General features: G+C 43.3%; 1 protein-coding gene across 2 annotated transcripts in view; it reads right to left on the bottom strand.

The window, feature by feature from the left end:
- Positions 1-26464, bottom strand: part of IFT81 (intraflagellar transport 81) — a 230339-nt gene that overhangs the window by 83949 nt on the left and 119926 nt on the right. For both annotated transcript variants that reach the window (XM_073626490.1, XM_073626501.1), the window contains 3 exons: positions 24857-24949; positions 16329-16475; positions 1315-1464 (listed from right to left, as the gene is read on the bottom strand). In XM_073626490.1, the coding sequence (XP_073482591.1) occupies positions 1315-1464; positions 16329-16475; positions 24857-24949 (390 nt within the window). The remainder of the gene's footprint in view (positions 1-1314; positions 1465-16328; positions 16476-24856; positions 24950-26464) is intronic.

Consider the following 26464-nt stretch of genomic DNA (forward strand, 5'->3'; position numbering starts at 1 on the left):
GGGTTATATAGGTGGGAAATTCCTGTCTAAGACTTTGTCTACTAGTGTCCATTCACCTAGAGAAGAAGTATAACCCAGTAGGTAATGATTGAAATTAGCCTAAATCTGTGTCCTGTGATGTATGATAAAGAAAAGTATAGCAAAAATGTATATTATAGAATTATCATACCTTATGAAATAAACAGATACTGAGTTCTATAATAATTAACAATAAAATACACACGTGGATCTGACAAAATGTCTATAACTAAAACTCAGTATTCTTAAACAAAGAACAGGGCCAATGTAACTTTGCCAAAGCCCTTAATAGATATGGGAAATCCATGTGCTGTTACACAGTCTCTGGGGTTATTTTGGTTTCTTATCAACTTTTGAGTGTTGCACTTTGTCTAACCCACTCCACAAGTTACCAAGTAATCACACTCACTGTAAATTCTCTTCAACATATTCCAGAGTATCTCTCACTTTGTTAACCAGCACTTGTCTATAGAACCAGTTTCTTAGTTACATCATAAAAATTAAACCATGTACCCAAATGTTATGTGGATAGACAGTTTCCACACTGGTGATCACCTGCACAATAGAAACATGGCTTGCACAGCCCTGGCCAATTGCTCTTTACACAATAGCTTCAGCCTCTGATACAGTAAACTAGAATATTTCTGTGATGCTGAGGCCCTTATTTTTAAAGTGTAAGGCAGCCCATAGATTCATGTTTTTTTTTTGGTTCAACCAGTGGGTTGAAAAAAAAATGATCCAATTACCCCATCCACACATGTGAGGTGGATGGGGGAATGCTCTGGCTGTAGCTTTGCATTCTGACAAAAGGAAGAGTTCTCCGCCATCAGAATAAATTGATCAGAGCCACTGGCTATAGCTGGTGGCACTGATCGACCAGAAATTTTCCAAAGGGGCTGTTGTACAGAAGTAGAATGGTAGATCAACTTCTGTACAACTGCTCTGCACATACATGGGCAAATTTCGATCCATGTATGGCTGGTTTAACTGTACATTTATACCAGTTTCAGACTTACTGAATAGAGTTCTTATCAATAATAACTAATTCATAAGAGCACTAATCCACAGTAACCGATTAGAATTAATTTCATACTGGTCAAAGTGAATTTTGTTTGGTTGCTATGAGCTACTGCAATATAGATTAGCACTTAGGAATAAGAAACTTCTACTGAATAAGGTCAATTATGTCCTCTAATATAACCAGAGCAACAAGCTCTTCTTCCTTCTCCCCCCAGTGTTTTCAGGGGTGCTATCACAGGTCCAAACCAACGTACACATAGTAACCTGGAAACTTACCAATTGTTGCTGAAAACTATCATGGCGTTGCTTCAGGATTTGCTCTGTTCTTTGAAGAACACCACATTCTGCTGCAAGATCGGCCAGTTCTTGACGCTTCTTTTTAAAGACTAAGCTTTTTCCTCTAAGCTTGCTCAAATAACGTTTAAACTATAAGAAAAAAAAATAACGTTAACTGTGAGGGCGAGAAAAGATAAGTAGTGATGGAACAGAGACCACAGATTATGCTAAAGATGTTATTGTTTAGTAAAAAAGAATCAGGTGAAGAGGTTGCTGGTATTGTAGGGAGTGCAAAGCAGAAGATCGAAAGGGGTGTCCTTAGTGCCACATAATTTAAGCATCATTTTAGAAAAGGGTTTCAGATATTATTAATACTGTAAAAATTTAATATATACATACTTTTTTTTTTCTAGAAATCAGCTCCAGTAAGAGCACCAAGTCCTCGTCTGTCTCTCGCACAGAAAACAGCAAATCCTAGTGGCAGACTTATGCTTTGGGAAGGGACTTTGTGCTTTTGCTAAAGGTCCATACACTAGGTGGCTGAAATTATGCCAGAACCTCTGGCAGAAAAAGCAGCAGAAAAAATGCTCATAGTGGCTCGTACTGCACAAGAGTTTATGTGTGTTTATGGGCATTTGCTTTTTAAGTGTTTTTTCTAAAACATTCTCCTCTTCTTATTTTTCACTATAATCAATGTACACTTGAAAATGCTAAATGTGCCTAAATGCAGCGTTTCCGCACGCAAAGCATCTTTTTCTCCCCAGAAGTGCCTCTTAAAAACACACTTGTGATGATTTTTCTTTTTTTAACCTGAAAACACTCTTCTGCAAATATGCCTGTAAAATGCCCAAATGTATATGGTCTAATAGGCTAACATAACATAATTCAGGTGGAAAAAAACAAACTCGTATAAGCAGAATTTATTATGCCCAGTATGCAGTTCTAAAGCTGATTTTGAGACCAAAAAAAAAACACTTTTACTTTTTTACTGCACCCTCAATGTATCAATTTAGTGTTAACTACACTTTGTCTTCAATAAAACAAAGAGTAAACTTAGAGCACAGAAATGGTAAGCAGGAGTGTCTGGGAAAAGTAACAGAAGCAATGGTGGCCCGTAATGCAGGGCGCAGGGGCGCCGCCCCCCTATCCATGCATCCAGCCCTCTAATCTACATGAAGGGGCACCAGATGCATGAATTCCAATGGGGCTTTTTTTTTTAAGCACGTGAGTAGAGCCTGAGGCTCCAATTGGCATAAACAAAAAGGGTGGGCTCGGGGCGCAGAGCACTGCGTTCCAAGCCCACCCAGTTGTGTGACAAAAGCAAATGAATATTCGCTATTGTCACACCGATTCTTCTCCCAGCCAATCATGAAGCGGGTCGTGAGGCCCATTTCCCGATTGTCCGAAAGGAGAAGCCAGCCTATTGGCCTAGGAGGAGGAGGGAGGAGACGCACGGTTGCCGTGATGCCGAGGAGGAGACGCAGAGGAAGCCACTGCCTGTCGCCCTGGGTGGAAGAGCTGCTCACGCATAGATGGGGCAAGTATGGGGCTGGTAACCGACCGACTGGGGGGGTGGTGGGGTGGCTGTGGGTGCATTGTTTGCCACCCCCCCCCCCCCAAAAAAAAAACACTGAACAAAAGGCATGGCGAACAGAAAGTAACAAAACAGTGAAAGGCAAGAGAAGATAGGATGAAGGGACTCCTTTCGAGAAAAGACATAATAAGGGACTGCAAGCATGGAAAAGCAGGCCTGGCATCAACTCTTCAGTTAATACAAGCTTTAGTCATAAATATGCAAGAAAATGCATTACGACAAATTATCTTTAGTCTTAACCATAATATGACAGTCAGGCGCCCCAGTCACTACAAGGTATGGATGAAAAGATGCAAGAAAACTGCATATATTTCCATACATTTTCTTTAGGCTGGGTTCACACTAGTGTGAATTGGATACGTGTTTCCCCACATCCAATTTGCATGACAGGAGATTGTGACCGTCTCTCAATGGAGCCGGTTCACACATTTCCGTGGCGGCTGCGGAGTGGATTGCACAGGAGTCCTGTGCGATTTTGGCTCCATTTCAGGTCCGAATTCAGGCAAAAATTTGGGCTTGATTCATCCCTGAAATGGAGAACAGGGACGCACCAGACCCCTGCAGTGAGCCGCATCGATATTAGATGTGAACCCAAACTTAAGTCTCGTACACACGATCAGATTTTCAGGCGACCATTCGTCTGTTTTTTGTTGCATGCTAGTCGCATGTCGAAAGTGAAGAGGTTACTCACCATACGAAAATTCTCGTACGACAAAATACAACTTCAGAAGTGACGTATAGTGTTGAATAGTTTTGTATGTGTTCTTTTTTGTTTCTGAGCATGTGTAGTCTTGCTCTTACGATTTTTTTTTAAATGAAAACCATACTATTTAAAACGAAAATCAAATCAGACGTTGAGTTCACGTACAACAAAAATGTTATAGTCTGCACATCCATCTTTTTTTTTTTTCAAATATAAGTTTATTCAGGCATAAGAAAGGGCATTGCCCCAATGTAACATCATGAACAAAAATAACATTCAAAGACGCAGCTTCTCACAGCATCATAACTGGGAACACAATCATATTTCCTTCCAGTGCTTATACATATACATCCTGTTGAGCTATGTATGCAGTGTTCAACATTGCTGCAATTCTTATATATATATGGACGTCCCTTTCCTTCTGCCATTTTCCTTGTTCATAAAGTAGATAAAGAGAGTAATAAGACTATAAAGAGAAAGGAAAGGGGTGAGGTAAAGAGGAGTGTAGAGAATGGGGAAGAGGAGGGAGGGGAGGGAGGGGGATGTACGGAGACGGCGAATGTACCTGATTCGCGGTGTATGAGAGGGTCGGGTGCCTCAATCATCTGCCAGAAGACTCTGTCCCTCGTTAGAGAATATGAACATCAGCCAGTTCGACCAGGTTTTGGTGTATATCTCATTTTGATGTCGGGCCATGAGGATGAGATCCTCCATTTTCCTGATGTCTTCCACTTTTCTGAGCCACATGCCCACGGTTGGGGGTTTGGTAGATTTCCACAATAGTGGAATACATGACTTTGCTGCATCTAATAGATGGTGGATCAAGGATTTTCTATATGCTTTGCCCGACATGTCAGTCGCATGTAGTAAGAAAAAGCCAGGATCAGCCAGGATAGGGCGTTCTGTAAATTTTTTGTACCGTCTGTTGTATAGTCTTCCAGAACTGCCCCAACATGGGGCAGCTCCAGAAGATATGGAGGATCGTACCCTGATCTCCTCGGCATCTCCAGCAGAGCGCTGAGGAGGATGGGAAGAACTTTTGTAGTTTTGTAGGTGTATTGTACCATCTAGTGAGTAATTTAAAATTAGTCTCTTGCATCCTCGTGCATATTGAGGATTTAAATGTGAAGTATAGAATGTTTTGTTTTTGACGCGTTGTGAACGTACACTGTAATTCTCTTTCCCATGCTCCTATAGCGTGTATTTGATGGTTTTCTGGCGGTGTGATCAGCAACCGGTAGGTGGCCGACAGCACGTGAGGGAGGACTCCCTCCTCCGAGCAGTAAGTTTCGTAGGTAGTCAAGGTCTGGTTAAGACCTTCAGGAGGAGGTAATGTTTTAAGATAATGCGTGAGTTGGAGAGGCCTCAAGAAATCCAGACGGAACGTCCTTCTGTGTTCGTGAGCTCAGCCGCTGTGGGCCACCGACCACCCGTGACAAAGTGCGATGCCTGGAAGTATCCTAGGCCACAAAGAGATCGAAAGACTTGGTCCATGTATCCTGGAGTGAATTCTGGGTGTCCCAGAATCGGGCGTAGTGGGGAGTTGAGAGACGTAAGTTGTAAGCGTATGAAGAGGGAAGAGCAAGTTGCACATCCATCTTTTGTCGGACGCAAAATCGGAATCAGCTATTGAAAGCATCATACCAACGATCCGAAAATCGGCACATCGATCGGACGAAATTTTACATCCAATTTTCATATTGTGTGTACGGGCCTCAAGTCAAAGCCATAATCAAGCAACTGAAGACCTGAAATGAAAAACTGCTACTCATTACTGGCAGCACTGCTTATCCAGGTTTCATTTTTAGATGACATGATAAAATCAGGGTATATAAATAGTACCACAGATTGTCCCAATAAAAAAATTTAATCTACAGATATTATAAACAAACATATCTCATAGAGAAACTGTATGTTCTATTAATGTTCCATGAAAGTAGCACCGGCAGTTTGCCTAAAATGCAACCTAACCTCTTTGTTATCATGAACTATATTTAGACCATGTTTTCAATGGTTCTGTTCCAGAACATTTCAGGATCTTAGCTGGGTATAAACATTTCTGATCAAAGAACGTATTAGATTTGTAAATGGACAAAACTCACAGCACAGGACTATGTGTACATGCTGTTTTCTTATGGCTTATTTCCAATACATAGTCTTGGCCTTCATGCTGTGGTTCAGATCAATTATATTTTGCAGGGCATTCATTAAACAGATTTCCTCTAAATCCAACAAGGCCCCTTCTCTTTCTGGGAACTGCCCCAATGAAAATGATTTGTATGACAGCTTGTGGAAGTGTCTAACAAAAGTAGTGATGTGAGAGGTAGAAACAAATAAAGTTTGTGCACCTCTGTGTAATAGGTTTGAGAATAATTATGTCATGATCACTTTCTTCAAAATATTGCTGCTCAAAGAAGATGTCTCATGTAGCACTTTGTCCTGTTTTGATAGGTGCTTGGATCCAGAGATAGTGTGGTCAGCAGCACACTCTACCTCCCCTTAATGATGTAGATCTGTAGGAGATGAATACCTAATTACTTGTGATTGACAGTACTGGTCTCCATCTCAAGGTGACTGCTCAAGACCAACGCTGTCACTTATCATGCAGGGGGCCAAGGGAGCATGTCAGCACACATAAACAGTACTGAGCTCAGAGGCACGATCACAACAAAAGGAGGAACCTGCGGCTGACAGTGCTAAAAAATCAATTTGAACACAGTCCTGTATGCATTCTTAATAGAGGGAGCAGTGCTCATTTGGGGAAGAGGGTGGTAGCAACTAGGTTTGACAACTAGGAATGCCCAAAAATCCAGCTTCATCAAAGGATGGAGCTCACAGGCAAAATCAGCACAGGTAAAGATGGGATTTCTTAAAGACTTGCCCAGCCCTCCTTTTTTAAAGAAGAGAAAATTTTTTACAGGTAAATCAAGAGACCAGCAGGTAATCTTTTATACCTCATGAGATTTCATCTTTAAAATCAAATTAAAAGACAATGTGTAGCAGTAGCACATTAAAGTAAGAAAATCTTTTTTAACTTAATAATATTTTATTCAAAAGTTGAACACCACTGGGTGTTGCTAGTTCGGCAATGCCACCATTCAAAGAACACGCTCTGTTTTTTTTAATGAATCCAAGGCATTTTTCTGGTAAGACAAGGTGGAGAGGGGCTGTGACGTCATGATCTCCAAATCTTGCAATCAGAGAACACATTGTAATAGTTGAAAAAGGTGTTCTGTGATTGGCAGCAGTGTTGAGTGAGTGGCCCCTGTTGTCAGTGTGCACAGGGGCTAAGCTGCCTGGTTCAGAACCTGGAAGATCACTGCTATCATTGTAGCAGTGCTGACTACTACAGTGATCTTAGCATTGCCAGCTGCCCCTCAGGTATGAGATATGCATACTTACATTGGTCCAATGTAAGTATGCAATAAAGATCATACCTGGAGTTCAGCTTTAATCTACATCTGACCCAGGCATAACATATGCAAACACACTTGCAATTCTCTGACAAATATGGATAGCCTGGGCAGGTATTGGCTGACCATGTGATATATAGTGACAATGGAAGCTGTTTTTTTTAAAGCGAACTTGACATAAAAATGAAATTGTTCAAAAAGTAAGAGTAAATCTTTGTTTTAAACATTGCCTCAATTCACCTTACGCAATGTATTATCCTTACTACGTCAATTCACCCAAATCTCAGGCTTTCCCTGATCTCTCAGATGCATCAACTCTTCAATTGCTCTTTAATAACTATCATATAGAGATATAAATTGGGAAAACCATAAATAAGAAACCATATATTCACTGCTGTATTGTTTTACCTGTAATTACTGGAGGTTTTGAAACCTAAAGACATTTGTAACCTATTTATTTCTGATGTCCCACTATATTTACCGGGAGACAAATCCTTTATTCTTGGAGACTTCGTTTCAACTGATCATGATGGATAATTTATTCCTGGAAACAATTTAAAGTATCCAGTCTACGAATAGCCACATGATGGAATGAGAGTTGCAACGCCTAGTATGTAACTCCACGCTGTGTTTTATGTCACATGTGCCCATCCTTTTCTTTTCCTGTCATCATCACATATATATTCTTAATAGGAGGATGCATATCCTCATCACATAGCTAAATGGCAGAAGATAAACGGGAACTACCAATTTTATAGAAGCACATTCGTCCTATTCATAAATAACATGCGCATATAGTTTGGCAAGGTAAAACTTACAGGGGTTGTAAAGTCAGATTCTATGCATTAAGATAAAAAGCCTTCTGTGTGTAGCAGCCTCACCAGCACCCACTAATACTTACCAGAGCCCAATCTCTGTCCGGCAATTTCTACGAGTCCCTCTGCCGTCCAGGACTCTCTCTCCTGATTGGCTGATACACAGTGGCGCCATTGGCTCCTGCGGCTATCAAAGTCAGTTAGGCAATCAGGAGAGAGAGGGGTGGGGCCGAATGGCAGCTCCGTGTCGGTTGCCCCCATAGCAAGCTGCCTGCTGTGAGGGCACTCAACAGGAGGGAGTGGCCAAGAGCAGCGAAGAGGGACCCGAGAAGAGGAGGATCCGGGCTGCTCTGTGCAAAACTAACTGCACAGAGGAGGTAAGTATAACATGTTTGTTATTTTTATTTTATTTTTTTTTTAAATGAGACTTTACAATCACTTTAACCACTTAAGGTCCGGGCCATAGCCGAATGACGGCTACAGCGCGGACCTCAATTTCCGGAAGGCCGTCATGGGACGTCCTCTCCTGTGCACGCGCACAGAGCGCACCCTGCAGGGCACGCGGTGTGCGCGCTATGATCACCGAGTCACGGAGACTCGGATGATCACAGATTCGAGTAAGGGGCCGATCCCGGACCCTTACCATGTGATCAGCTGTCAGCCAATGACAGCTGATCACATGATGTAAACAAAAGCTTGGTGATCGGTTTAGTTTTCTCCTCACGCTGACAGCGTGAGGAGGAAAAAAAAAGCCAATCACCGGCTTATGTCAAAGGGACATCGGTCCCGAAGAGGAAGGAGGCACATATGCCTCATCTGTGCCTGAAAGTGCCATCTGTCATTGCCACCTGCCAGTGCCCAGCAGTGCCACCTATCAATGCCCACAAGGGCCACCTATCAATGCCCACAAGTGCCACCTTTCAATGCCCATAAGTGCCACCTATCAATGCCCATAAGTGCCACCTATCAATGCCCACCAGTGGTGCCAATCAGTGCCACCTAGCAGTGCTGCCATCAGTGCCCAATCAGTGCCCATCACTGCCACCCATCAGTGCCCATCACTGCCACCTATCGGTGCCCATCAGTGCCGCCTCATCAGCGTACATAAACAAAGGAGAAAAATTACATGTTTGCAAAATCAAAATCGCACCCAATATTGTGTGACTTTGGAGTCGGACTAGTGTGAACAGAGCCTTAAGCCCATCTTTGACAGAAGGCTGTTCCTCCTTAGAACTAGTAGTAAAAAGGCTGTGAGGTTTTGAAAGTCATAAATCTTCAAGTTTACCTATAAATTTTATCCTGACTGCTCTTAGCTTTTACATCTACTAATGCTATATTATGACTTCTTTTAATAAATGGGAATACCAGTCAAAAAACAGCAGCTATTGAACATACATTATACATAATGCAAAATGGTAAGCCTAACTTGAGCAATAATAGTACCTTGGTTTTAAGAGAATAATCAGTTGCTAGCAAATGCTTAGTTTGTAATCTGCAGAACTGCAACTGCATCCATTATCTGAAGACAGGCAGGTACAGTATTTCATCACCCATAGTCTTCCCATCTACAGTCTGTCTATAACCTGTTTGGGAAAATTACAGTTCGAATGTGATTGGCTGTAACAGCAACACAGGTATCTTCTCTGTTTTAGGTTTTATCAATTATAAACAAAAATTTCCCTACTGTAATAAAACATGAAAAGACAGTGGGGAGCCTTACTAAACTTGAGCTGACGGAATCTGGAGCACCTGTGCTCAAACTTAAAGTGGTTGTAAAGGCAGTAGGTTTTTTTATCTTAAAGTGATAGTAAAGTCTTGTTTAAAAAAAAATAAATAAAAAATAACAAACATGTTATACTTACCTGCTCTGTATAATGGTTTTGCACAGAGCAGCCCAGATCCTCCTCTTCTTGGGTCCCTCTTCGGCACTCCTAGCCCTTCCCTCCTGTGCAGTGTCCCCACAGCAAGCAGCTTGCTATGGGGCACCCGAGCTGCAGTTCCGCGTGTCCATTAAGACACGGAACTGCTGTTTGGCCCCACCTACTCTCTCTCCTGATTGGCCAACTGTCTTTGATTGACAACCGCAGGAGCCAATGGCGCCGCTGCTTTGTCTCAGCCAATCAGGAGAAGAGACCTGGACGACCGAGGGACTCCCACTGCTGTCAATCGAAGTCAGTCAGATAATGAGGAGAAAAAAGAGGAGGGGCTGGGCCACGCCTCAATGTCTGAATGAACACACAGAGCTGTGGCTCAACTTGGGTGCCCCCATAGCAAGCTGCATGGAGCAGGTAAGTATACCATGTTTATTATTTTTAATGAAAAAAATCAAATTAAAAAAAATAAAACAAGACTTTAGTATCACTTTAAGCTTGTGCAGTTAAAGCGAGACTAAACAGTAAAATTGTAGACTTTTTTTTTTAAACTGACGGTTTTATTGATTTTCAACAGTGTCGAGCAGACTAAAAACCAAGAGGGTAAAAAAGAACAGAAAGAGGATAGAGAGGAAGAGATAGAGAGAAAGAGTAGGAAGGGACAGAAATTGTAGGCTTTTTATTGCAGAAGAGACGAGCAGCGCTTCTTTGCCTCCTGAAACATCTCCTCTCTGCACCTCTGTAGCACCAAAGGCAGGCTCTGTGTAATCTATGACAGATTAGTGCCTACTCCCAGGGCTCACAGAGCATAGCGAACATGCGTCACAGATTTCAAGGAAGCAAATGTGTGGGGATCTTCACAAAGTAAGTTCACAAACCTCAGGATCAAACAGATAAATAGTAGACTAGAAATAATTACAATACAGTGTGGAAATGAATATATACTCTTAAATTTTGACCAGCTGAGCTGTAAAATTGTAAGGGGCCTGAGCTGCAAACATAAGTAAATGCCATTTTTTACTTTAACACAATTTAATTGCAGTATAAAATGGATGCATACGTATATATACACAAGCAGGGCCACTGATAAGGGGGATATCACCAGCCCTCCTGTACCGGGCCGGGCTATGCCAACTCTGAAGGGGGGCCCCAGAGGTAGAGCGGGCGGGGACTCCCAAATTTTGTGCCCCAATGTGCTAATTCCTGCTGTGCAACCATTTAAAAAAAAACCTCTCCGGGGCCCCCTGTTTTCCCAGGGGACAGGTTTCCCTGTATTTTCCTGCATTCATTTTATCCTGTTGCCTCAAAAGCCAACCAAGGCCTGCTGCAGAAAAAGCTCCCCAAATATGATGCGACTGGGATTATGTATTTACAATGATATGCAGTAGTTGCTCTATGTCAAACAGGGTGCTATGGTTTGATGTCCAGAAAAAATGTATTTTTGTCTCTGGTTAGCTCAAAATTTCAAGTCCTGAGATACTAGCCAGGCCTTAAGGGTTACTCACCACCAGTTGCCCCACCCAACCCTTACCCTGCCCCTAATTCCGCCCCTAAACATGCCCTCATAAATTATCTCATGAAATGACACTTAAATGTTTTATGCAGAATGAAGTTCCAAAAAATAAATATTAAAAACAACTTTATCAGTGCTCATCAATGCAGCCTCACCTGTGCCCAACAATGCAGCCTGTGTCCATCAATGCAGCCTCACCTGTGCCCAACAATGCAGCCTGTGTCCATCAATGCTACTTCACCTGTGCCCAAGAATGCAGCTTCACCTGTGTCCAACGATGCAGCCTACCTGTGTCCAACGATGCAGCCTACCTGTGTCCAACGATGCAGCCTACCTGTGTCCAACGATGCAGCCTACCTGTGTCCAACGATGCAGCCTACCTGTGTCCAACGATGCAGCCTACCTGTGTCCAACGATGCAGCCTACCTGTGTCCAACGATGCAGCCTACCTGTGTCCAACGATGCAGCCTACCTGTGTCCAACGATGCAGCCTACCTGTGTCCAACGATGCAGCCTACCTGTGTCCATCGATGCAGCCTACCTGTGTCCATCAATGCAGCCTACCTGTGTCCATCAATGCAGCCTACCTGTGTCCATCAATGCAGCCTACCTGTGTCCATCAATGCAGCCTACCTGTGTCCATCAATGCAGCCTACCTGTGCCCATCAATGCAGCCTACCTGTGCCCATCAATGCAGCCTACCTGTGCCCATCAATGCAGCCTAGTTGCTTGAAAAAAGGGGGGGTAACAATATAACCAGATTTAGAGCAATGTGGATCAAGGATAGGGTATTAGAAAATATTACCAGAATTTTTCCAAATTATTACAAATTACGCCTAATTATTGTCAGCTTGGAATGATAATCCAAAAGCAATGACTCTTAAAATTTGTCATCGGCTTTAAAATTAGGAAAATCTTTAAAATCCTGCAGTAAGAAAAGTAATTCTACTTTGAAGAAATGTTAATTCTCAACCTATCTTTGCATGTGTATGTACACCTTTAGTGATATATTAGTATAGCTATTTTGCTGTCTACAAAGATAGACTGAACACAATGTTCAAATGTAACAAAAGACAGTGCTAATGTTTCAGCAATGCTGTGATTCTCACTGCTATTACATGCATGGGGATAAGCAAGTTGATATAGGATTTCATTTTCTCTGTTGTATGTTAATATCCAATGTGATGGATTTTCCTACAATGATTATATGCTTGCGTGAAGAAAAAAATTATAATAATAACCATGTACCCCACACATAAAGAGACTCTCTCTACTAGATGTGACTTCCTTGTTCATCCCCCCCCCCCCCCAACTATCCCTTAAAGTGTTACTAAACCTAGGACCCTGCATTCACTATATCTGGTCTCCCACAGTGCACAGAACATGGAAATGCAATTCTTTTAGTAAATATAAACGGCTAAATACCTTTTCTCGGACGAGCACTGATTAAAGCTTGTAGGAGGAGTTTTAATTCTCCTCTGACTGTTCTATGAGGCTGCAGGACCCCTCACCCTCTGTCTGGACAGTTTGGCCCTGTGCTGACCACATGCACCCTCACAAAAAAAAAACCCCACTCTTTAGTAATACATACCAAACTGAGCACTTGCAGAGTGCCTCGAGGGCTCTGTTCTATCAGCAGATGGATTGGGGACAGTAAAAGAAGGGGCGGATCAAACAGCCTTTTTACACAATGCAGAGAGTATAACAAGCATGCTTTACTGCATATACAGACTGATTTTACTTTTGTGGGTTTAGTAACACTTTAACCTTTACTCTCCTTATAAATAGTCAATTCCAAGTTATGCAGTCAGAGAGAATGCAAACTCTATAATCACGACAGAACTACCTATACCAGGGGTGTCCAAACTTTTTTCAAAGAGGGCCAGAGGGCCAACCATTTTGCCTGACATTCTTTGAACCATTAAAATTCGGTCTAAGTGTGTTTTCCGAGCACTAATACACTGCCCAAGAAGAATTCTCTTGCCTTTGTGGCTGTGTGTGGTGAAGAGATGAGCTCGAGAGTGTTATTTATATATATGTATATCTTTTGTGGCCCCAACGAAACCTCGAGCGCCGCTCAGGACTAAGGTTGAGCTTGGGCGTGTTATTTCGGTATACCATATTTATCGCCGTATGACACGCACCTTCACTATAAAAGGGGAGTTTCCGGAAAAAATTTACATTTTAAATAAAGAACTGTGAAGCAAAATAAGGGTCAGTGCCCAACAATGCAACCTAATCAGTGCCTATCTGCAGCCTCACCATTGCCATGAATGCAGCCTCACCATTGCCAGGAATGCAGCCTCACCATTGCCAGGAATACAGCCTCACCATTGCCAGGAATACAGCCTCACTACTGCCAGGAATGCAGCCTCACCATTGCCATAAATGCAGCCTTACCATTGCCATGAATGCAGCCTCACATGTGCCATGAAAGCAGCCTCACATGTGCCATAAGTGCAGCCTAATCGATGCCCATCTGCAGCCTCGGAGGGGACAGGGAGGGGGCGGGATGAGCGTTGACAGATTACATACAGGAGAATCTCCTGTTTACTCGGCGGCCTCTTTAATACAAAGTCCCGCCTCCTACGATAGACAGAACAGTCGTCCAATGGCAGCCCAGGAGACGGTACTTCCTATTACAGATGCCAAACAGGAGATTCTCCCCTATATATTCTGACGGCGCTTGTCCCGCCCCCTCCCTGTCCCCTCTGAGGCAGCACCGATAAATACGGTATATATCTTTTGTGGCCCTGGGGGCCACAAAAGATACATAAATATCCAAATCACCAGGGGGGCCATATTAAACCAGAACGTGGGCCACAATTGACCTGTGGGCCAGGCTTTGGACATGCCTGACCTATACTGTATGTTTCTCTAAATGAATATGGTTCAACACCAAGTGCTCGCTGTTGGATGTATTGTGACACTTAAAGTGTTACTAAACCCACAACAGTAAAATGAGTCTGTATATGCAGTAAAGCATGCTTGTTATACTCATTGTGGAACCTAAGAGGTTAAACCTCTGCATTTTGTAAAAAGGCTGTTTGATCCTGTATGCACAGATCCTTCTTCTTGCATTGCCCCCAAAACATGTCTGGATAAGACAGAGTAAATGGAGTCAGTCTGCACATGCTCAGTTTGGTGTGTATTACTAGAGAGTTTTTTTTTCTTGGGAGAGTGCATGTGATCAGCACAGGGCCAATCAGCACTGTCCAGACAGAGGGTCAGGGGTCCTGCATTCTGATAGGACAGTCAGTGCAGTATGAAAAATCCTCCTCCATGCTTTAACCAGGCACTGATAGAAGTCACAAGACTGCTATATACTGCTGATGAGAAAAGGTATTTAGCAGTTTATATTTACTAAAATAATAGTGTTTCCATGAATGCAGGGTCCTGTGTTTAGTAACACTTTAAGCCTCGTACACACTAGTAGTTTTGTTTGGTTCAACCCAGCAGGGCTGAACGAAAAATAAACCTGACAGTTTAGAGGAGCCGCTGTACTAACCATCTGACATTAGTACAGCAATCTCCCCTGCTGTTCTATAGTGTTCTGAAAGCAGATCGGGACAGGACCCCCCCCCCCCCCCATCACAACAACACTCCAGTCATCGCTGTCAGCCATTGGCTGAGAGTGCTGATCGGGGGGTCGATTGGCAGACCTTTTTCGGTTATGCCCCGTCAGACGGCGAAAGCCAGCGTCAGGTGGGGACCCTTTTTTTTTTTTTTTTAAACGGGTCTACACCGAGGGACAAGTTGAATCTACACTGAGGGATGATTTTTTTAATAAAGGTCTTGTCAAAAACTCGCTCTGCATTTTTACGCTCTTTTACCACGTTTTTGGTGAATGAGTAGGGGTGCTATGCTCCTAGTATGCATGGTGCCAAAGAGCGAAAGATAGTCATGTGACCATGGCTTCAGGCAAGTAAAATGGGTAATTAAATAGTTTTATTTCAAGCCAGTGGCTAATATTCTGGAGTTGAGCTTCAATCAAATATGAGAATTGGTATGCTTAAAGGGATCAGGAGATTTAAAGTGTTTCTAAACCTAAGAACAAATATATAATATACCGCAGCTTGTCAGTCCTAAATATGGTGCCATTATTAGTTTATCTTCAGCCTTACAAACTTATTTTCCTAGGACGACAACACTCATTTACTGAACTGTATCTACAGTATGGAGCAGCAGCATTGTCAACCCAGGACATCACTAAAGAACACCTTCCCCTTTCGTCATCTGCATAACAGGAAAAAAAGGGGGGGGGTGTTCTCTATTCTAAAGAGGTAAACTGGGCAGGGCTGATAAAACTGCTTGACATTGCAGAGCAGGATAGACAGAAAGCTCAGGAAGTTACAAGCTCACTGGATTTCCAGCAGGATCAACGGGCCTTTTATTTTGCACTTAAAGCAGTTGTATGCCCAAAAAAAGAAAAAGAAAAAACCTGTAAGACAACCGCTTTAGTGTGGAACTACACTGCATCTGAGCACTACAAGCCAAAAACGCTATTCAATTTATTTTTAACATTCAAAGCAAACTCCTCCATCCACCCATGTCTCCATGCTTTATTTTACTGAGAAATCACTTTGAAAAACATCCCTTAACATTTCTGGACGTGGCCATCTTGAGTCAGGGCAGATGATTTGTGTAGCATTTACTTCCTGGAATCCTTCTGCCCTTAGCTCAGACATACATGCAGGCAGGAGGGTGTGCTTAGCTGAGAAACCCCCTCCTCCTCTCCTCCCCATCTGAAGACTCCTGGGATGTATGACATCATTTACCTAGACCTGGAAACCAGGAAGCAACTGAAGAAATGTAAAAGAAACCTTTAAAACAAGTAACTATGATATAATTTCCTATCTATTTACAAATGCTAACACCATAAGAGTTAAATATAGTCAATGTTGATTGAGAGAGTGAGGTTGTGCTTTAAAAGATGTAAAGAACACTTTCAATAGTATATTTTTAACAGACCAAAAGGGAACAAATATGAGTTTTGTATATAAAACTCAAAAAAAAGACATAAATTCTAAACCATGAAACAAATACATAAATCATTATTTTTAGACTACAATTATTTTTAGGACCAAGAGTATAAGAACTCTTACCTCATCTCCTCTTAACATTTCAGAGCCATCAGAATCTCGGACCTGATTGGATTTCTGTGCTATTTCTCTTTCTAAATTGGCAATTTCTTCCTTAGCATCCTGTAATTCTTCAGCTTTGGTTTCTTTCTTGCGTGAAATGATGGCTGCCTGTGAAATCAGATTTTGTGTACATATAAATACAGTATATTTGTGTTATATACACACACACATTCCTAATTCCAAGAACTCTGTCTTCCTGTAGTCAAAGTAAGAAAATACAAAACCTTTTATTATAGTTATATAGTTAGATAATGTGAAATAGCAATCAATGCAGTCGGACAAAATAAAAATGTATACAAATCTTATATAAGTCGGTTGCAAGCTTATACACCATTAGATTGATCTCACTACACCCCCAACAACGAACAAGTATACAAAATAGGTGTACTATACTGTACTATGTTAAGCACAAAAATTATAAAATTTACAAATAATAAACATAAATTAAATTTGGTAGTGCTTACACCACACAAAACAATTAAATACTCAGCTCCAGGTTTGACCTCTAAATAAATAATAAGGTCAACAAGCATTTTTAATGTCCCCTTAGGGTTATAGCCAGGGTTAGATGCACAGCATTCAGCTTCTCTCCACTGCATGCATCGCATCTCACATAAAACTTGTAAACTTGTACTATTAACATAAACACACACAAACACACACTACAGGTTGAACTGGATGGACTGGTGTCTTTTCAACCTTTCTGTGTATGTAATATGTAACATGTTTTATGCGCGTTTGAGCAGTGTATGCATTAGAGAGAAGTTTAATGCTTTGCATCTAGCCCTGGTAATAACCCTGGAGGGGGACACTAAGCCTAGGTTCACATATGTGCGATCTCAGACATCGCATGTGATGCGTACCCGCACCCCAGGTGCCGATCCCATACGATGTCTGTGCAGTGCGAGTTTAGCCATACAAGTTGGATTCACATTGGACTTGCACAAAAATAATGCAGGGACTTTTTTTTCCCCACATTAGAATTGGATGGCTTGGGTGTTCTCACCTGTGCGATCTGATTCATGTGCCAGTCCACAGTTCGGACTTCGATCTGTGAACTGATCTGGGGGGTGTCATTAACAATGTATTGACACCCGCAGCGATTCACAGAAGGCAGTGTAAACTGCCTGCAGGAGAGATGTGATGTGGGAACCGGCGCTGTAATTGTGCTGGTTCCCGCATCGCACATATGTGAACCGAGGCTAAGGCTCCGTTCACATCTAGGTGTTTTTGGGTGATTTTCTGCTCTAAGCCTCAGCTCTCAAAACACCCAACAAGACAAATCCCATTCATTTCAATGGCCCCTCTTCACATCTAAGCGTTCTGTTGCCTTAAGCGAAACGCCCATCCCTCAAAAAAGTACATGAGCTTTTTTTGGCAGATTACATTGGTGACTTGTCAACTTCAAAACACCTATACAAAAACGCCCCAAAAATGCCTGTAAACTAGCAACGCCTAGATGTGAACAGAGCCTTAGCGCTGTTTGACCTCATTATTTAGTTAGAGGTCAAACCTGAAGGGGAGCATTTAATTGTTTCACACGGTGGAGGCATGCCTGGCACAATCAGTCGTGTGATATTTTGAAGATTTTGACACATGCGACGCAGTGGTGATTGGTGGCACTACATATGTACTTTAGGTTTATTATCTGGACATTTATTAGTGATTAATATACTATAGGTTGCACTACACCTTTTTTTATACATATATTTATATAGTTATTTGTAAAACAATCTAGAAAATTATTGTGCATATAGAAGAAGAAGGCCCCGTTCACACCTAAGTGATTTTCTACTTGAAGCTTGTAGCTCTAAAACGCAAGCCACAAGCCAAATCCTATTTATTTCAATGGGCCCTGTTCACATCTGAGCGTTCTGTCACCTGAAGCTCAAAAAGTACATGAGCTTCTTTTCGGCAGATTACAAGCATTTTTGGCCCCATATACTTCAATAGAAACGTCTGACTTGAGCAGAAAAATGCTTGTAAAGCGCTCAAATAGCAGCTCTCCACCCATAATTTCTTCTCCCTCTCCTCCCCTTAGTGCTTTCTATTGGCTAAACAAAATGCCTAAAGCTGTAAAAACACTTGTAATACACTTCTAAAACGCTTTAAAAAAGCTTGTAATAAGCTGCAAAAATAGGATTTTTTTTAAACAGCTTACCTGTAAAATCCTTTTCTTTCGAAGGACATCACGGGACACAGAGCCACAGTAATTACTGATGGGTTATATAGGTATCACTGGTGATTGGACACTGGCACACCCTATCAGGAAGTTCAACCCCCTATATAATCCCTCCCCCTTGCAGGGATACCTCAGTTTTGTAGCCAAGCAATATAGTGTATTAGAAGAGGGTCGGGACCTCTGTGTCCCGTGATGTCCTTCGAAAGAAAAGGATTTTACAGGTAAGCTGTTTTAAAAAATCCTATTTTCTTTCTCGAACATCACGGGACACAGAGCCACAGTAATTACTGATGGGATGTCCCAGAGCAATGCTACCTGAGAGGGGGGGAACCACGACCAAGTAGGGTGCAATCAGACCTGAGGACCCTGTACTGCTGCCTGCAGCACACTACGCCCAAAGGCGATATCCTCATGCCTTCTCACATCCACCTGATAGAATCTGGTGAATGTATGAACTGAAGACCAGGTTGCGGCCTTGCAGATTTGAGCCATAGAGGCCCGGTGATGCACTGCCCAAGAAGCACCAATAGCCCTTGTGGAATGTGCCCTGATCTGAAATGGAGGAATCTTCTGTTTCAAACCGTAAGCTTGAATGATCAACTGTCGAATCCATTTAGAAATGGTAGCTTTTGACGCTGCCTGTCCTCTATTGGGGCCCTCTGGCAGCACAAACAAAACATCCGTCTTGCGGATCTGAGTAGTTGCCCCTAGATAGGCCTTAACTGCTCTTACTACATCCAACGAATGTAGAGATCTCTCTTCCGGAGAACAGGGATCTGGAAAAAAGGAAGGTAGAACAATGTCTTGGTTTAAATGAAAATCAGAAACCACCTTCGGTAAAAAACTAGGATGAGGGCGTAGTACCACTCTATCCTTGTGTATAATCAAATAAGGCTCCTTACAGGAAAGAGCTGCTAATTCTGATACTCTTCTAGCAGAAGAGATGGCCACCAGAAAAATTAATTTCCTTGTCAACAAGACCAAAGGAATCTGACTTATTGGTTCAAAAGGCTGTTTCTGTAACACAGCCAGGACCAAATTCAAGTCCCAGGGGTTTAGGGGCGCTTTAACCGGAGGATTAAGACGCATCACCCCCTGCATAAAGTTTCGGACCAAAGAATGCGAAGCAAGTGGCCGCTGAAATAATACTGATAAAGCAGAAACCTGGCCCTTGATGGTACTCAAGGCCAGCTTCATCTCTAATCCCATCTGTAGAAAATCAAGGATTCTACCTATGACATATTTCCTGGGATGCCAACCTCTGGATTCACACCAGGTTATATAAGCCTTCCAGACTCTATGATAAATCATCCTGGAAGCTGGCTTCCTTGCATTAATCAAGGTAGATATGACAGGACCTGAGAGCCCACGACTCTTCAGAACGTGGGTCTCAATAGCCAAACCGTCAAATTTAGCGTTTGTAAGGCAGGATGGAACACTGGACCCTGAGATAACAGGTCTGGGCGTACCGGTAGGGTCCACGGGGAACCCACCGTCATCCTTACTATTTCTGCATACCAAGTCCTTCTGGGCCAAGCGGGGGCCACCAGAAGTACCGACTTCCTTTCCTGCCTGATCCTGCGAAGGAGTCGTGGCAGTAGCAGAATAGGCGGGAATGCGTAAATCAGTGAGAACCGATGCCACGGAATCACCAACGCATCCGTCCCGCATGCAAGAGGATCTTTTGTCCTTGCCACAAATCTGTCTATCTTTTTGTTGAATCGGGATGCAAAGAGATCTACATCTGGAACCCCCCATCTTTGGCATATGGCCCAAAAGACGTCGGGATGCAGAGACCATTCCCCTGGAAGTAACTGCTGGCGACTTAGATAGTCCGCCTGCCAATTCTCTATTCCCGGGATGAAAACTGCCGATATGCATGGCACATGCATCTCTGCCCAGACTAAGATCTGGTTCACCTCTTTTTGAGCAGCTCGGCTCCGGGTGCCTCCCTGATGATTGACATAAGCCACTGCTGTGGCATTGTCGGCCTGGATCCTGACCGGACAACCCTGTAGCCTGATAGTCCAGGCTTTTAGAGCTAGATGTATCGCCCGGATCTCCAGAATGTTGATGGGTAAGGTCCTCTCTGTCTTGGACCATACCCCTTGGACCGCAGCCTGTTCCAGAACTGCTCCCCAACCTGACAGACTGGCATCTGTTGTTACCACCGTCCAGGTAACCGGTAGAAAGGATTTCCCCTTCTGCAGGTTTTCGGGTATGAGCCACCAATTGAGGCTCTGACGCACCGCATGCGACAGGTGCATCGGAAAGTCTAATGCCTGAACCTTCTTGTTCCAGGTCGACAGAATACTGTGTTGCAGCATTCTTGAGTGAAACTGAGCATAGGGAACTGCTTCGAATGAAGACACCATCTTCCCTAGTAGCCTCATACAAAGGCGGACTGAGGGACCCTTCTTGGTCCTTACTGTCAGAATCAGCTCTCTCAAAGCAGTGATCTTTGCCTGGGGTAGAAATATTTTCTCCTGGCTTGTATCTATAATCAGACCTAAATACTCCAGTCTTCTTACTGGTTTTAGGAAAGACTTTTCTAAGTTGAGGATCCAACCCAGGTGTTCTAGATACCTGACCGTGGTCCTCAAGTTTCCATTCAAAGAGGCTACCGACCGGTCTATCAAGAGCAGGTCGTCTAGGTATGCTATGACAGCTATACCCTGAGCCCTTAATCTGGCCAGAGGAGGAGCCAAGATCTTTGTGAACACTCGAGGTGCAGTGGCTATCCCAAAAGGCAGAGCCACAAACTGGAAATGGCGCCCTCCTACCTCGAAGCGCAGAAACTTCTGAGCAGGAAAAATGGGCACATGCAGATATGCATCTCTGATGTCTATTGATGCCAGAAATTCTCCTCCCTGCAGGGTGGGAACTACTGTTCGAATTGATTCCATGCGAAAGGATTGAATCCTTAGGAATCGGTTCAGATCCCTTAAGTCCAAAATGGGCCTGACATCCCCATTTGGCTTTTGGACCGTAAAAAGGTTGGAATAGAAGCCCAATCCCTGGTCCTTTGCGGGAACTATCATAATGACCTCCTGCGACAAAAGTCGCTCTAACGCTAGAAGGAGCGACTGCTTCTTCTCTGGGTCTCTGGGAACATTTGATCTGAGGAACCGAGGAGAAGGGAATTCCTGAAACTCCAGCTTGTACCCTAAGGTTACCGTGGATACTACCCATCTGTCCTGGAAGTCCTCGTGCCAGAGCTCTGAGAACTGTCGCAGTCTTCCCCCCACTCGAGTGAGCGGGGGCGCCCCCTCATGCAGAGGTCTTAGTGTTTTGCCTAGTAGGCTTCTTTCCCCAGGACTTCTTTTGTCCCTGGGGTTGACTCTTGTCTCTGGACCCCGATGGAGGCGGCCGTCGAGACTGCCTGGAGGCTGAAGCCCCCGGCGCTGGGGAAAGAGTCCGTTTGAAAGAGGGACGCTTACTCTTCTTCTTGACAGGTAAGAGAGTGCTTTTCCCACAAGAGATTCTCTTGATATAGTTATCCAAGTCCTCTCCAAACAACCTTGCACCACGAAATGGAAAACCAGCCAGTAGCTTCTTACATGGTGCTTCAGCTGACCAATTTTTCAACCATAGGATTCTACGTATATGCACCAACCCCAGTGAAAGACGGGAGGTTTGCACGATAGAATCTCTAATGGCGTCAACCACAAAGCATAAGGCCGCTGGAAGGTTAGCAAACCCCTGGGCCTGCTGTTCAGGTAATACTTTGATGACCTGCTTAACATGGTCTCTTAAGTATTGACAGACTCCAATCGCTGCTACTGCAGGTTGGGCCACTGATCCTGCTAAGGAGAAAACATCCTTCAATAGGGATTCCATCCTTTTATCTACAGGATCCCTGAGCATCTGAGCATTGTCTACAGGACAAGTCAGGCTATTATTTACGGAGGAAATGGCGGCATCAATAGCCGGTATTCCCCACATTTTAATAAACTTTTCTTCCATCGGATAAAGTGTTGAAAACTTTCCCGGCGGAAAAAAACGTTTGTCTGGGTGATCCCACTCAGAATAAATAAGCTTTTCAAGTAAAGTATGAACAGGAAAAGCATGTGCTGCTTGGAAAGGTTTCAGTGACCCCAAAGCAGAAGAGGATTCTTTAGCAGTTTCAGGTATGGGCAACTTAAATGTGGAGCGGACCAATCCAGTGAGGATCTGCACTAAGACTTTCTCCTCTTGGGAAGTCGCAGAGGGTCCCTCTCCACCTGAATCCTCCGAAGAGGAATCATCCATCCCATCCCGATCCTCTGAAAGGGATTCATCTCCTTTATCCCAGAGCTCCTCTGTCTGAGGGTCTTGGGGAACAGAGGAAAGCCTAGTGCGTTTTCTTCCACTGAGTGAAGACGTAATCACGGCCATTAATCTTTCCTCTAGACCATTAATGGTTGAGGAAAAAACCTCTTGTGTAATATATACAGGGGCTGAAGTGCCAGAAGCAGGTGTAGCCCCTGACCCCGATGTCTCTCCCTGGCTAGCCGTCCCTGGCCCATCTTTAGGGGGGGAGGATGCTGCCAACAGGGGGCCCTCAGAACCTGAACGAGATCCCCTAGTGTCTCTGGTTCCTGGGGTGCTTGAACCTCTTCTACCCATAGTGCAAAGCAACAAGGTGTGAGGTATACAAATGAACACTGCCCGCTGAGCGATGTAGTCTGGCTAAAAGCCTTGCTACCCAATGCTCAGTCTGGTGTTACTTCAGTAAATGCTGCCTAGGAGAATGCCTGTGTCCCACCTTACATGCGACCGTCAGCTCTGTGTCTCTCAGAAGGCTGAGTGCACCTGTACAGAGTGCCTTTAATAGCCTGCAGCTGGCCTGAGTGGGAGTCTAAACACTCTGTGCTGACGTCCCGCCCTCTCCTCTACCGCCCCCCCCCCCCCCCTCGAGTTTTGAAAAAAACGAGCGCTTCCCGCACTGCCGACTCTCCTGTCATGCTTCTGGAGAAAAGGCTGGGGATGGGGGGGGGGGAAGGAGGGAGACTGGTAACAAGATCTGCCTGAACGGCTATCTTCAGAGATGGTGGCCATTAGGCCGCAGAGCCCGGGTGGTATAACCACTTTCTAGACCCCTGTGGCCCCTCTCTAGCCTGGGGGGAACATTCAAACATGAGAAATCCCCCTTTCCACCTACCTGCTTGCAGCCTGCTTTGAGATGCTGGGACATAATCAGCACTGAACACCTGAGACAGTCAGTCAGCATGTGTAGGTTTGTGCTCTTGGCAGCCCCCGGTGGTCACAATAGGCATAGCATGCATTTACCTTAAAGGAGAAAAGCCACTAGAACTCAAAAATTCTGTGGAATCTCCTCTTACCTTATCCAGCCGCAGGGTGCTGTTTACACAGACCCAATCTTCACCTCTCACGGTGGGCTCCGTTTGAAAAAACCGTCAGAGACTGGGGCCCCCATCAGTAGGGGGATCCAACAGTTCTGGGACCGTAAAGCACCTCGCCAGAAATTAGGAAGTTTAAAGCCATTTTCTGATCTGCGGGGTCCAGCTCTCTAAAAAGAGAAGCATTACGGGTAAAACCTCGTTTCTTCGGACACGAGGCCCGGGTACCATTCAATTCGGCCATGAAAAGACACTTTGAATGGATCCGGTTCGCCTGGCTTGCCCCAGTATAGGATCTTAGGATATTCCCTTTGGAGCTCAGCACAGGACATCTTTACACGTCCATCACCTAAGACACTGGCGTAAAAACTGAGGTATCCCTGCAAGGGGGAGGGATTATATAGGGGGTTGAACTTCCTGATAGGGTGTACCAGTGTCCAATCACCAGTGATACCTATATAACCCATCAGTAATTACTGTGGCTCTGTGTCCCGTGATGTTCGAGAAAGAAAAAGCTTTAAAAAAGCCTGAAAAACATCAGGTAAAAGTCGACACACACAGGTGTGAATGGAGCCTAAGTGAAGGGAAGCTTTTCTCCATTGTAGAGAATGTTTGACAGTCATGGTGTCCCTGAGTTGTTGTACTAAATACAAGGAAGACAAATGAATCAGGACTTCGAGTACACTGTAAATATAAATATACTATTTATTTTATGAAAGCATTTGTAACAAACCATTCCCTGGCACTGTAAACCTTATCGTTTCCCAGAAAGTTATAGATCACACTTATCTGACTTGCTTTCTTACATTTCTACAGTGAAAAGATGTCAGTTTTACTGGCTGAACTTTACTATTAATATCTACCCAGTAAAAGATATGCAAGTGTCTCAGACAAAAAACAAAAAACAAAAAAAAAAACACAATCCATTAGAAAACAAATGTTTGGAGAATTATTTGAATACATACTTGTTGTCGAAAAAGGGACAGTTTGTCATCGGTCGGGTCATTTCTCATTCTCTTTTCAGTGAGCTGATTGATTTCTGCATTGACTTCTTGGATCTAAAAAAAAAAAAAAAAAAAAAAAAAACCACACAAAAAACACTTATCTGATGAGTTAAAAAAACAACAAAACACCACTGTTTTGATTGGCAATGACAAAATAAAATGGAGTAAATGCTACTTTGAATGTAGTACCCATTTAGTAAATATCTTCAATCTACAAATTTATCAATATGTAAACATAAAACATATGATTAAATATGATTTCTTTCTGACAATACGTCCAACACGTGGCCCTTCAGCACCTATTTTGTGGCCCTCAGAGCCCTAATAGACAGCAGTGTGGGCTTTTCTTATTCAGGTGCTTATTCAGGGCAGTGAAGCAAAAATATTTTTTAGATTGGCTTATAGCATTTAAATAGCTTGGATAATTTCTTCCTAACCTACTTTTTTCCGTGCTGTGCATACCTTTACCCTTTTTAAGTTTTTTTTTTCATCTGATATTTTATAATGGATACTAGGGAAAGTATCAAACATCACACAAGTAATTTTAAGAGAGAGGTGTAGGAAGCTTAAATGTGGAAGCTCTGATTTACGAAGGCACTGTACTAGCTGTTATCTCTAATAGTACCATGGAATGTGTGTAATGCCCTGTACACACGGTCGGACATTGATCAGACATTCCAACAACAAAATCCATCGGATTTTTTCAGACGGATTTTGGGCCAAACTTGTCTTACATACACACGGTCGCACAAAGTTGACAGAAAATCCAATCGTTCTGAACGCGGTGACGTAAAACACGTACGTCGGGACTATAAACGGGGCAGTAGCCAATAGCTTTCGTCTCTTAATTTATTCTGAGCATGTTGTGCGTCGAATTTGTGTACACACGATCTGAATTTAAACGGTCGGATTTTGTTGTCGGAAAATTTTATATCCTGCTCTCAAACGTTGTGTGTCAAAAATTCCGACGGAAAAAGTCAGATGGAGCCCACACACGATCGGAATTTCCGACAACACAATCCGATCGCACTTTTTCCAACGGAAAATCCGACCGTATGTACAGGGCATTAACTCTCTCCCAAAGGATGCCTCCAGTTTCTAACAACTCCTCTCTAACAAGTTCACAATTTCTGACCATCTACTGCAGCATACGGTTAATCTTGAACCAGCTCTTGTAGAATGCCCATAGTCTTTGACCATCTCCTGTTGCACATCCGCAGCCTTTGACAGCTTTCTAAAGCATTACATTTAAACGATTATAACATGAGGCTTGGTGATTGAAGGTGCCACAATTGAGGTCACGAAGTTTGACCACCACTGCTAAACTATAGTTGAGAAATTTGTATTATTTTTAATGTTCAGACCTCTAGATAACTGTATGAAGAACCCATATACCACGCAGAAATACATATTCTTCAATCTATGTTCATATACAACTACAGAACACTGTCAGTGTGTTACTGATAAAATATTGTGACTCGAATGTTCACATTTCTGATGGGCTCCGATTGATCATATGTTGATCAACAGTATTACAGCATTTATATTCTCGCCAGAAGCCAAGGTCAG

Source organism: Aquarana catesbeiana, linkage group LG01, assembly GCF_042186555.1.
Source record: "Aquarana catesbeiana isolate 2022-GZ linkage group LG01, ASM4218655v1, whole genome shotgun sequence".
NCBI classification, from domain to species: domain Eukaryota; kingdom Metazoa; phylum Chordata; class Amphibia; order Anura; family Ranidae; genus Aquarana; species Aquarana catesbeiana.